Source organism: Pygoscelis adeliae, unplaced genomic scaffold, assembly GCF_000699105.1.
Source record: "Pygoscelis adeliae isolate BGI_AS28 unplaced genomic scaffold, ASM69910v1 Scaffold343, whole genome shotgun sequence".
Lineage (NCBI taxonomy): Eukaryota > Metazoa > Chordata > Aves > Sphenisciformes > Spheniscidae > Pygoscelis > Pygoscelis adeliae.
The window spans coordinates 293,424-305,926 of record NW_008824402.1 but is presented as its reverse complement, the minus strand read 5'-3'; the positions used below and the strand labels follow the sequence as shown (position 1 = coordinate 305,926).

Here is a 12,503-nt window from a genome sequence, read left to right as displayed (position 1 = left end):
GGCCCAGGGATGCGGCCGTCACACGGGGGGGGGGGACGGGGCAGCGCTGGGCACAGGTGCTGGGGCCGACCTGCCGGTGGCATTTCTGCAATTGAAAGGCTGGGATGTGGCGAAGATCTGGTGGCAAAAAGGCTTTTTGGAGCAATTTGGGTTATTTCTGCCGTGTCCGGTCGGGTGGTTTCTGTTTCGGGGACGTGAGTTGGCTTCCTCCTCTCCCGGCTGCACTGCACCGCAAACCCAGCCACGCCACGGAGACGCTCGGCTTCGGTCTCCTGGGGTTAAAAGGAAGTGAATCCACGAGCCTTGGCAACAAGCTTGGCTTTCTTTTCCTTTTTTTCCCCCAAACCTGCAAGGGAGGAGCAGCTCCTCTGGGAGTCCCAGGCTCGGGCGGTTCCTGGAGCGAAGGACCCCTGCGCCAGCCCCCCTCTGCCCCCTCCTGGCCCCCGCAGCGCTCGGCTCCGGCGGGAAGCTGCTTTTAAAGCCCCTTCCTCTCGTGTGGACTCTGTTGTTTCCGTCTCTTATCGTTAAATGGTTATTTTGTAATGATATCTGTCTCCTTATTAAAGAAACGAGCTGAAAGGAGCCCCGGTTCCCTTCTGGTCTTGCTGCTGGGGCTCAGTGGTGCACCTGCGGTGGGGCGCAGGTCCCCAGGGCTGTGAGCCCAGGGACGATGGAGGGATGGAAACACGAGGGGAACCCCGCGAGGGCCCAGGTCCCCCCGAAACACGAGTGTGCTCACACGCATGGTGGGGATGTCTCCAGGCAGCCTTGAGCCCTGGTGCCCTGGCTGATCGTGGCTGGCCCAGATGTGGGGTGCAGATGGGAAGATATCAGAGGTCCCCACCAAATTCTTCATCCCCAAGACATACAGTTTGGTCCATATATTGTTTAGGTCCTGCCCTGCTTTGCAGAGGTGCTGGATGCCCCTGACCCCAGGGGGACGGGCTCAAGCTGCAGTAACCACCTCCGAAGACGGAAATGTGCAGAGATTTCTAGCAACCTCACTTGGGACAAAGGCTCCAAGACGTGGCACCAGCGCCCACGTCTTTGCTATGGGTTTGTCCTGACCAAGCCAGTACAGGGCTCGGCATCATGGGGGGAGACGGGCCTGAACCCCGTGGTGGTTCAGAGACATCAGATGGGACCCTCTCCCATTCGTCTTCCCGGCTGGTGGGTGGCTTTCAGGGACGTGCATCCACAGTGCCTTCGTTTGAGCTTTCCCTGAACAGGCACGCAGGGGAGCGTTGCCCTTCCCGTGTCGTCACTGCAGCAGGTACGTAGCTGCAGAGCATTTGTGCTTTTATAGACGATTGACACTGTCGTGCTACGGAAATTCTGGGAGAAACAGGGCATTTTAGGCTAAACAACTTGCAGCTCCAGAAAGATGAAAGCAAAGTCAAAGCTTCTATTTTATCAACTCTTATTTTATTCATTTATAAATACTGTTGTGTTTACAAGCATCATAGATGTGAATATTATTCCCAAACTTTCAAACACGTAATACTTATAATACTATATAACAACAACCAGTAAAACAAATCATTCATCTCAGGGTTTGAAAGGCCACTCAAAAGTTGCATAAAAATACATTCTCTCCCCATCTCGTAAGCTAGTCCTGCTTCTCCAAGGAGTTTATTTACAAAGAGCCATCATCAAACTCGCAGCCACAATAGGCGGGTTCACCCCAAGCAATAAAAATGAATTCACCCCAAGCAATTGCTTAGAAAAAAAAGCTTGTGTTCTCCAGTGGAGATCACGTCTGGCAAATGCTCTGGTTCAAATAGGGATCAGTTTTAAAAACTGCTTGCTTTGCACTCTGTCCCAAGCGCAGGGTGCAAGGTGTCCTATCGGTTACCTCCTCAGTGCACTGGTTATGTCAGGCATTAAGTGAGACCAAAAGAATTCATTCTCGAGAATTTGGTTTGCAGTTGCATCGTCATCATGAAATACTCACAGCTTTGGCTAGTCAGCAAGACTAAACTGTTGGTGGGTCCTCTACCCCAGTCAGAGTTCGGGGGGATAATCCAGTGCTAAGCAGACACTTCATCTAAAGTGGTTTGGCTTTGCAAGGTGCCACGCAGAGGAATTAAGCCTTCCGCACCCTTGGCATACTGTTCCTTAGGATAAAACGCAGTGAGTGTCCTGGTAGGAAAGGGCAAAACATCAGTGCAGGATGGATTTGTCAGATTGGGTTGAACCCTCTCCCTAAAACAGATACCAGGCTTCTTCACGCTGCCAGGAACCTGCCTCGTGAGAAGAACAGGATCTTTAGTCTGAAATCTCGTCCCTCATCCTGCTGGGATGTACGGCCCGAGACGCACGCGTTGGCACGCCAGCGCTGCGCCAACCACCAGCAGCCCCAGCAGGTGAGTATCTTCTTCTCTGCGTGGCACAGAAGGGACCGGACTCCTGTTTAGAGCTGAGAGAGCCCAAGTCTGAAGCGAGGAGTGGGTCACCAAGAGAAAAAACACCAAGAACTGCAGAAGTACTCACATAAAGAGTGCACCAAGTGGGAACAGCGTGCAGAAGAAGCATTGACCGGATCTCAAGACTTAAAGCTGTTAAATATAGCAGGATTAAAATAAAGTAATATAAAAAGGATGCCTGGCTTAGGCAGTGCTCTGCAGCAACCCTGATGCCATTACCCGCTTTGGTCTCTTCCTCCCCAAAGCACAGCAGCAGAGGAAGGGCCTCAGTGTACCAGGAGAAACGGCATCTCGTGCCGCGCGCAATTTTTTTCTAGAGCTGCCTGGGGAAAAGCCGGCAGCTCTAAGAAGAGCTAGAGAGGTGGAAACAGGCAGGATGGGGAGGGGAAAAAATGGAGAATTAGAAAAAAAAAAACACCCAAAGAAAAAAAGCCAAGGAAGAGGAAAATACACATGCCTTCTGAAGCAATAACCAGCAAAACCCTCCAAAAAGCCCAGGATTGACTGATAGAGATAAATTTTACCCTGTTGAGCAAGCTCAAGACTTATGCTCATGTTCAAGTATCTCATCTATCTCTCTCATAGTGGAAAGAGTCCCACCAGCCCGGCGGGAGCCACGAGCCCACAATCAGCAGAGGTGCCTGGGAACGTAGGTAGAACTTCTTCATGGCAACCTCCAAGTTCAGTGACTGAGACTGCAACTCTCAGCCAGACAGAGCAGGGAAATCAAAGGACAAAGGAAATGAAAGGACAAATATGGAAGGATGTAGATGGGAAAGTGGTTTGGATACAGCAAGAAGTCTCTGAAAGGGAAGTTATTGTTTGAAAGGAGTCTATTAAGGGGAAGCTCAACAGATCTGATGACAGGTTATTGCTGCTATCATCAAAATCACACAGCATGTAGAGGAGCCACTGTCTAAATGCCCATAGAGAGAACAATCTGAAACTGTTCTGAGTACGTATAACATTAAAGAGGTTTTTTTTTGAGGTTTCCTTCAAGGTCAAGGCTTATTGACAGATTAAAAGACTTTCATCATAGCAATACAGTTACCAGCACGCCCAAGGGTAGCTCCTTGTCCCTCTGACACCGATGCACCCACACCTTTCCAAGGCATGCGGGAGGACAAGCGATCACCGCTTCATGCTCCTCTGCCTCGAAACCCAACTTCATCAAGCTTCTTCACCAACAGATGGGTGGGTGGGACTGGACTCTGGCATTCCCTCTCTCTACAAACAAACCAGTGCTGCCTTTCACTTGGTCAGCCTCCTGCTGCAAATCAAAGCAAGGTGCCTGAAATACCTGACCAGACTCCTCTACAGGGCTCTGCCTTCATGAAGATAGCAGGAAAACGTCCCAGACATGTTAGGACGGGGAGGCTGGTTTCTGGTGTGGGCCCAGCTCCCTGCAAAGTGATTCACGCTCATATGCTTGTGAAAGCAGCAGAGGATCTCTAGGGGTTCAAGCTTGTCCTTCAGGAAGCTTGGCAAGTATCTGCGATACATCCTATCCTGAGGAGCAAGAGTCCAGATGCAATTAGCAGACGCTACCAACTGCTGAGACAGGAGCCCTGGAAGGATACAACGTGATACCAAATCACCCAGGCTGCGGAGGAAAGGCAGGGTGAGGGATCTGACGCCGAGAGTCAGCGCTGATGTTACTGAACAGGTTCGAAATCTTATATTAAATAAAAGACTTGGTCTACTGGGGCGAAAGGAGAAGAAGGTCTCTGTGCAAAGCAACTGTCGTCAGCCTGTTACAGAAATCAGCCCTGGTGGCTTTCACAGCATCACATTTTAACCAGAGTCCCACATCTTGGGTGGGTTGATGTGCACCCTCAGAGTCCCAGCCCATGTTCACATTTCCCACCTGTAAAGGGCTTGGATGTGCTGGATTAGTTCTTTAGGCATCACTTTTTAAAGTAGGAGCTACCTACTCCAGATCAGAGTCCAACACCAAATACTGGGCTTCTGGAGGAAGAAGTTTTGGCAGCTCAAACCCAGTCCTCGCGTTTCTCTTCTCCCTTGAATAAAATGTCCGAGATACCACAACATGCTTAAATTAAAAATAATAAAATGGCAGGGGTGTGTGTTGTGGGGGAAATAAGGGCAGAAAGGGAATGTACAGCAAAGGGCAGGGCAGGGCAGGTGTGACAGATTGATCCCATGGCTGAAACGCTTGCTGTACTTTTGACAGGAGGAAAAGAGGGGGGTAGGGCTTGGTGGCGGGGTTGGCAGCTCGTGTGGGGCACCCCTCTTCATCCTGCCTTTGCTCAGGCTTCCTACTTGGAGAGCTTGCTGATGACACGAATGAGGGCTCCGTTCTCGTCCTTCAGCCTTTGGTTGTCCGACTTCAGCTCTGTCAAAATCTGCAGAGAGACAAAGACAAGGTGGGATTACAACTCGGCACTGCCGGCTGGACAAGCCCTACGGCTGAGAGGGAACAGCAGGGACGTGGCATCCCTGCGGCCAGGGCGGCAGCTGGATGCTTGGCTTGTGTCCTTCTCACCACTGATGTGCCACAGCAGCGTGCAGAGCTTTCCTTACTGTAAACCCTCCACCCAGCGCACTTTTAATGTCGATAACCTCTCCGTAACATCTCCAGGATTTTTACAAACTGGGCATCAGGAGTGGAGGGGTCGAGACGGGACTCGAGCACAGAGAAGAGCCAGGGAGCCCCTGGAGCTGGGAAAGCCCATGGTCAGAAGCGATGCCATGGCCCCAGCACTAGGTCAGGACCAGGCTGGGAGGGCAGGAAACATTTCTGAGCTGTTTCATCCCAAACCTGTTCCCAGAGGCTATATAGGGCTCAGCAGAAAACTATAAAGCTATTTTTTTTCTCACTTGTTTGTTCCATGTTGCCAGAACTAGAGGGGAAAACAAAGGTTTGAAATTCTAACTCAGGACTGGACCAAACCTGGCTTGCAAAATTTCTTTAGAATAAAACCAAATCTCTTTGGGATCTCATAGATGTTTAAGGCAAATGCGCATGCCATGGCCAGAGGACTGGTAGAACATACTGACACTGGAGACACCTCCTTGGTGCTCAATTTTGAATGCTGGAGCTCAACCAAGGGTCACAACGCAGACAGAAGCCAGAGAGCTTTTAGTTGGAAATAGAGGAAGAAATAGCTTCGACAAGACCTTTCCAGCATTTCTCATTGGCAAAAAGCCCTCCCGACTCCCCTTGCTTCCCACGCTGCAGGCAGGTGACCTTCAGTGGACTGTCCCCAGCCGTTCAGGGACGGGAAGGAGACCCCGCGCTGCCCGTCTCGGGGTGTGACACAGAAGGTGTAACTCGCACCACGGGTGCCAGCAGCCCTGAGGGCGACCAGCCCCAGAGCCTGCTGGAAGAAGCCAGGGTGGAGCGGGGTCACACGCAGGCACAAATGGCACCGGTATGAGCTCAGTGGTGACTTCTCTCTGCCAAGGTGGATCTTAGAGGAATTCCCCCAAATTCAAAATCCCCACTAAACCTTCTCCTTCCTCCTAAGCTGGAGTTTCAGCTCTGACCACAACCTCCTGCCCGTCCCTCTCATCTGCAGCCCCTCCACAACCACCGCCACCGAGCGCAGGCAGCTCCTGGGGCAGATGCCAGCTCCCACCGCTCCTGCTGGAGCAATTCCCTCCTTTCACAGTCAGGCCAAGCCATGCCTGGCCCCAGCGTGCCCAACCCCGTCCCCGCTGGCGCTGGTGGTGGATGCTCCAGACGGGACGTTTTGCAAGAGAGAGAGGAGGGGAAAAGTGCAGCATGGCGGGATATTGGGGAAAGGGTAAAACTATGCGATGGGCTGGCTGGAGCTTCAGCTAGTGCTGCTTGAAAGTGTCTCACTGGACCCAGTGGTGGTGCGACAGGGACATCTCCATGACAGGGCTGTCACCAGAACAGCAGTCATGACTCCTTAGGCAATTTCTCACAGCCAAATAAGAGGCATCACCCATCACCAAAGTGCTCAGGAGCCCAGAGAAACGGGAAGAGCACTTGCTGTCTCACTCTGCATCCTCTGCTTCCTCCTGAGCTTCGTCTAACACCCACAACACAGCACGGTGCCTTCCAGTCCAGTGCACTGTGACAGTTCAACCACCTATTGGGATCTGCAGATGGACAGTCCCTGTCCTCTCTATGTCATGGCTTGGGGTGGCCTTGCAGTCTTGAATGTGTCCATCACTGCAATAAGGTAGTGATATGAATTTCTGCCACCTGCTTTGGTAGAGATAATCCATCACAGGTTCCCAGAAGCAACATCAGAGAGCAACCATCCCGGTTCTACAGCTTACTGGAAGCTCTGATGGTGTCTATGCCTTACACATATGCTTCAATGCAACTTTGGTGATTTATTCAAAAAGGAAGGAGCATAAGTACATGTAAAGCAAGTGCTTCTTGAAAAGTTTCCCAGCCGTAACCCCACTCCATCCGTTTCCAGTGAAGCTTTCTGAAAACTAAAAATCAACCTTATAAAATTTAATTCCTCCCAGGCCAAGGGCATTCCTCCCTTCGAAGCAAAGCAGCCTCAAGTCAGGTAAAATAAACTGCATGTGAAGCAGCCTGGTAATGCAGGGGCCTGAAAACTGAAGCTTCATAAATGTCTCATTGGAAACTGTAAGGAGGGATGCAGCACAGCCCGCAGGGGACGGTGAGGCTGACCACGATGCAGCGTCGGCATAAAGTGAGTTTTGGGCTAGAGGCTGGTCTGAACAGCGGTGCTGTGTGTTACCTGTGACACCGGAGAAGGTAGCACTTCAGAAATTACATGCATTTTGGAAAACGAGATTCTTTGAAAAGCACCACTGCTGCAAGAGCGTGGTAAATCTGTCAGAGTTTAAAACAGTGACATTACTGTATAGCTGTGATGTCTACAGACACTGGTGAGACAAGGTTTACAGGTACCAGCAACACCCTGTGTTAGACCTACTAAAAGAGCTGAAAAAAAAATCAGCGGAGCTTGCAGACACGCGGCTCTTCTCCAGCTTGGACACCAGCAGTGAATTGCAAACCTATAAGCAAGCTGGGAAGGCTCAGTCCACCCATGTCTCAGCCAGCCTGCACGAGAGACGAGGCACGTCAGAGCAGACGGGTGTTAGCAGGGGGAAAGCGATAACGCGAGTATTTCCTAGGAGAAGAAGGAAGACCGGTGACTTACAGTTCGTGAAACATCATTTCTCTGAGTCTGGAAATAGTTTTGCTCAATTTTCCCTCTCAGATCTCAAAGCATGTTGGGAAGGAGAATGACTTAAACTCACCGCTTGTGAGAAGGAATGAGTCAGTGACAGGTTCGAGAACAGAAGATTTAAACCAGAAAGATGGTGAGATCATTTAATCTGACCATCTGTGCAATTCAGGCCACATAACACTGAACACCCCCTCTCTCAGGCCCTGTGATACACGCGTGGTCTTGAACTGAGACTCCCAGAAAGGGGAAGCCACAATTCCCCTGGTTAATTTGTTTCTACTGTTAATCATCCTTGATATAATTTGTGTGCTAAGAATAGATTTTTTTTATACCTTAGTGCCACTTCCAGCCCATGAGAGCATACTGCTTCTTCCTTTTTTTAAGAAAATAGCTATGTCTCAAGGGATCTGAATACCCCTACTAACCTGCAAAAGACAGGTAGGGCCATAAGAAGGAAGCATTTACAGCTTTATTTTAGCACTGAACCAATGAAGTAGCAAGAAAGGATGTAATTTAACTGCGTGATGTGCGAGGGCAAGGCTTACGGAAGGCTTGTCCTCGATTTCAAACACTAATTGGTCTGCACTGAATTTAAAACAGAAGATGAAAGAAGAAAGCGCACCTGGTCCAGCTCCTATTGCTTCACCTGCCTTGTAGCCAGGCCGCAGGAGGCAGAGGGGATGCTGCAGCCTGTGAACTCAGACTCAAAAATCTGTTTAAAATGAGGGAAGGAGCTTGTCCTCTTTGCTCAAGTGACCAAGAAAACCTGCTGAGGACTGCCCAGTTGTAGGTTTTCTAAAAATCACCTTCCTGTCTAAAATGTGCACTTTTCATAACATCCCTAGAAATTTGTTACATTGTTCATTCTGACTTTGGATAATCTTATTTGCTGGGTGCCAGCTTCTCACTGAACTAAGTCCAATTAAAAAAAGAACTATTTTATGAGCAGACACATAGCATAAACCACCTATTTCGAGGTAAGGTAATGGGGAAGGGGCTGCTGGCTAACCCATTGGCACCGACAAGCCAGCCCAAAGCCATTTGCCGGTGTGAAGCCACAGGGAAGCAGCTGATCCATCGCTCCTCAGCAGCCATCTCGGCGCCATCCACCCAGCCCTACGCCCGCGCGTCAAGGCGGGGAGCACGTCCTCCTACGTCTCTCCCAGATGATGGGCTCCACATGGACAAGGCAGCCCCCCCGATGCGGCCGGTTAGTAAAACGGCGAGGTCAGCATCATCTGCCAAGCAGAGCGAAAGTCAGCAGGACCGAACAGAGCCTCCAGCGAAAGAAACCCTGCCTTCAGCCGGGCAGTAACACCATGCTTTTGGCTTTCGGAGGATCCTTTGCCACATGCTGCTTTTGAGCCACAAGCTTCGTCAGACACCCTCGAGAGCAACGAGGCGAGGGGGAACAGCCCGGGCAAGGGAGCGGAGACCTGCCTGGAAGAGTGGAAGAGGGAGGCGAGATGAGCCGAAGGGAAAGCAGCTACAGCTCCTCTGATTCGGAGGGCTTGGCAGGCAGAGAAAGTCTGGCTACGACCCGGGTCAGAGCCCTGTTTTCAGCCAGCAGTTGCTCATTCATCTGCCTCAGAGTGTGAATCTGTTTGAGCTGGTGGAGATTCTGCGGAGAGTGAGAGGAGTGGACAGAAAAAGACAGAGAAAACAGACCACGAAGACAAAAGGGCACAGAAACGTGAATTTAGTCCACAAGCAGTGGAAGAAAAAAAGAGAATAAAAGAAAAATTAGTAGCAGTGAGTGCTGGATGGGCAGCAGCTCAGATGCTGGGGGAAATGGGGAAGGCCTTACAACACACTGAGGATGTTTTGGGAACCATCCCTTTCTCCAGGGACCCCCAAAGCCTTTAGAAAGGTCAAATAAAGGGATTTCCCACCACAAAGCAGGACAGTCTCTTGCAGGTTATATTCTAGTTTACCCAGACAGCGAGCTCCAGTGGCACACAGCCCCTGGACTTAGGAACTACTGTGAGAACTATCACCATTGACTTACCACCCACGCAGGCTTTGAAAACACTGCCGGCAACTGAGAATTTCTTTAAAACTCCTTTTCTTCGTGGATCTCTAAAAGCTAAAGCAGTCTTGTGTAGCAAAGAGCAATCAGAGCTTCATGGGAGATTTTAAAGGCACAGACTGAAGCACCTGAAAGTGTCACTGTCCTACAGCAGACCACCGAGACACGTACCACGTCTACTTGCATCCCTCGTCCCTGCAGCACCTGAATGACGGCTCTTGGGTCTGCTCAGGCTTCAGTCCTGCCAAAAGGTCTGGGCTGTGTGTGGGTTTTTCATCCCTGCCCAGATTCAACTCTTCTCTGTCACGGGGCTCAATGTATCCCTGATCTCCAGAGGTGAAAAGTCAGAACCTTAAACCGCTGATTTTAACTAGAGGAGTTTGAATCACAGCATCTTACACAGGAGGCACATGCAAACATGGCATTCTTGGTTACAAAAGAAACAAAAAGCAGCAAAGGATGGTGTAGAAATCGAGCCCCAAAGCTGGGGCTAGCACAGGTATAGCGGCAACAGGGGGACACAGAACATAAAAGCAATGAGGAAGGCAAAACAGGAAAATGGTAAAAGCCATGCAGACGTCACCATTTCTACAAGGACAACATTTTTCCCAGTGATGCTAAAGCGAAACCATGTGCTGGACATTTATACCAAGCATGGGGGCCAGGACATGCTGAGGGATGCAGAGCTGCTTTCTGAGCAGCATCCCGTCCCTCCTTCCTCCCGACAGCTCGCCGTGCAGCAGGGCCACGTGAATGAGAAACTCCTTCATGGTGGAGGGAGCACAGACACTGGGCAGGGGGAAGGCAGGAAGGGAAACATCTGCGAGAAGAGTAGTTTTAAGTTCAAGTGGAAAAAATCCCAGCCCAGAACCAAAGCAGCTTCTGTCCTGCCTGCAAACCAACATGCTCCCCCCGGTGTCCTCCTACTTGTGAGCTTGCGATGGCAGGGAGGAGACAGAGGGAAGGGTCTACTGGGAGGGGGATTCCTTTCTGCCATTTAATTAGCAGAAAGCGCTCAAAGGGAGGTCACTGTCTGGCCTTAACCAGAAGCAGCATGGGCAAATCTACTGTGATATGAAGAACTTGCATGAACTTCCACCCAACTTGCATGACGTGGAGCGGGCTGCAGTTGGCAAGGAACCTGCTGCATCCCAGGACATTTTGTCCAAGAGCTCATTCCTGTGTAAAAGAGAAGTATTTCGTGTAGCCCCCATCCATCAGCTTGATTCTAGTTACTCAGAAGCACTACCTCTGCTCCCCGTTAAGGAATCAAGATACCTCGTCCAAAATCCTTGCAAAACCAACAGAAGCAAGGCAGGTGAGTGCAGGGAGTCAGCAAAGGATGGGGTTTGAGCCCCCTGAGGACATCAAACTGACAAAGCAGCTCCTGCTACTTGGACTACGCCAACGCAATTCTGACACTGGATAAATCAACAGGTCCTGAGACAGAGCTACAGTCAACAAACTGCAGGAGAACTTCAGGGACATCTCAGCAGTGAGATCCCCTCTCACCAAATCTCAGCCATTTATCCATCACTTAACGCATCTGAGCTGTGCCGGCTCCCCCTGTGCTCGGTGAGGACACAGACAGACATCACACATCTGTCCTGCGATACATCACACCCAGGAGCCGCCGGAGGATGGTTCATACTGGAAAAGCCATTTCTTTTGGTGGTGTCATGGATTATAAACGTCCTCTGTTTTATCACAGGGAACACAGCTGAGCATCTGGCTGGCAGAAAACATCAAACATATGTAAAACAGGGTGCCACGCTACGCAGGATAGAAAGGATTGTGATCGTTCTAGAGACCACCTTTATTTTTCCATACCAATATAGCACGAAACCTCAGCATGGCACGATCAGATGCAGCTCAGCCTCAGCACGCTGCCATGGACGATAAAAAGGATCACTTATGTAAAAAAGTGTGTGTGCTGCTGGTAGGACAGCCTTCTATTTATCCAAGAAACCTAGCAAAGGCTGGGAAGCTGGGACTGAAGCCAAGGGTGAAGACCAGAATCTGGACGATACCGCTGTGATTGCTTATCACTCTGCTTGATACTTGGCTTACCGAAAGCAGGTTTCTCAGTTCGCTGTACCTGTCTTCAGTGAAAGGATTTTGTGCCTGCAACACTAGGGGAAATAAAAATGCCCCAAGCATGCACACTGTACAAAGCCAGGAGGTGCAGTGCTGCCACAGAATAAAGACGCTTCTGTGACCTTCAAGAAAAATTGCTGTGTGAAGTTGGGACCTCAGGCACTTGGCATTGAATTCAGTTCAGTGCAAATGCTAATTGACTTTCTCCTTCCTCAGCCAAGTTGCTGTATCTCCAGTTAAATTCTGCAGTCACTTAGGAAAATGCTGCACCGCTCTGTCACCTGCACAACAGCAGGTCTGCAGGAGCAGCTCTGGCACCAAAGACTTCTTTGAGATCACTGAGTTTGTCCTGCTCCTCTCCATTTCTTGATTGCTTCGTTAGCAGTGGTTAAACTCATGAAAGGCACAAAGCTCGTTACCTCAAGCGTACCCTGAAGTACAAAGTGTTTCTGTCACAGAAACCGAGGACCTTCCCGTGACCACTGCTGTGCCTCCTCTTCCTAAGAGGTCAGCTGCAAGAAGAGGAAAGCCCTGGCCAGGGCGTCTGATGCACAGAACTGGACACAGACACCCAAGGATCAAAAGCTAGATGTGAGCCATGCTGGACTGGTTCAATTCAAAGACCAATGGGAAGAATCCCCAAACCCACAGTATTACTTGAGACCTAATAACCTGGCATGTCTGATTGTTTCCCCTTACTGCTCTCCATGTTAAAGGAAACCGGTGGGTTTGCTTAAGTCGCTTATTCCTTCTGATTCTGCTCGACAGCTACTCAGCTAGCGC

General features: G+C 50.3%; 1 protein-coding gene across 4 annotated transcripts in view; it reads right to left on the bottom strand.

Annotated features, from left to right (window-relative positions):
- Nucleotides 1-2,744: 2,744 nt before the first annotated feature.
- PPP1R12B (protein phosphatase 1, regulatory subunit 12B) overlaps nucleotides 2,745-12,503 on the bottom strand; it is a 92,917-nt gene continuing 83,158 nt past the window's right edge. For 2 of the 4 annotated variants that reach the window (XM_009320359.1, XM_009320360.1), the window contains 2 exons: nucleotides 9,035-9,215; nucleotides 4,711-4,792 (listed from right to left, as the gene is read on the bottom strand). In XM_009320359.1, coding sequence (XP_009318634.1) covers nucleotides 9,081-9,215 — 135 coding nt within the window. In that variant the 3' untranslated portion in view covers nucleotides 4,711-4,792; nucleotides 9,035-9,080. Of the gene's footprint in view, nucleotides 4,793-9,034; nucleotides 9,216-12,503 lie in introns of all 4 variants that reach the window. The other 2 variants (XM_009320358.1, XM_009320361.1) reach the window with 1 other exon arrangement.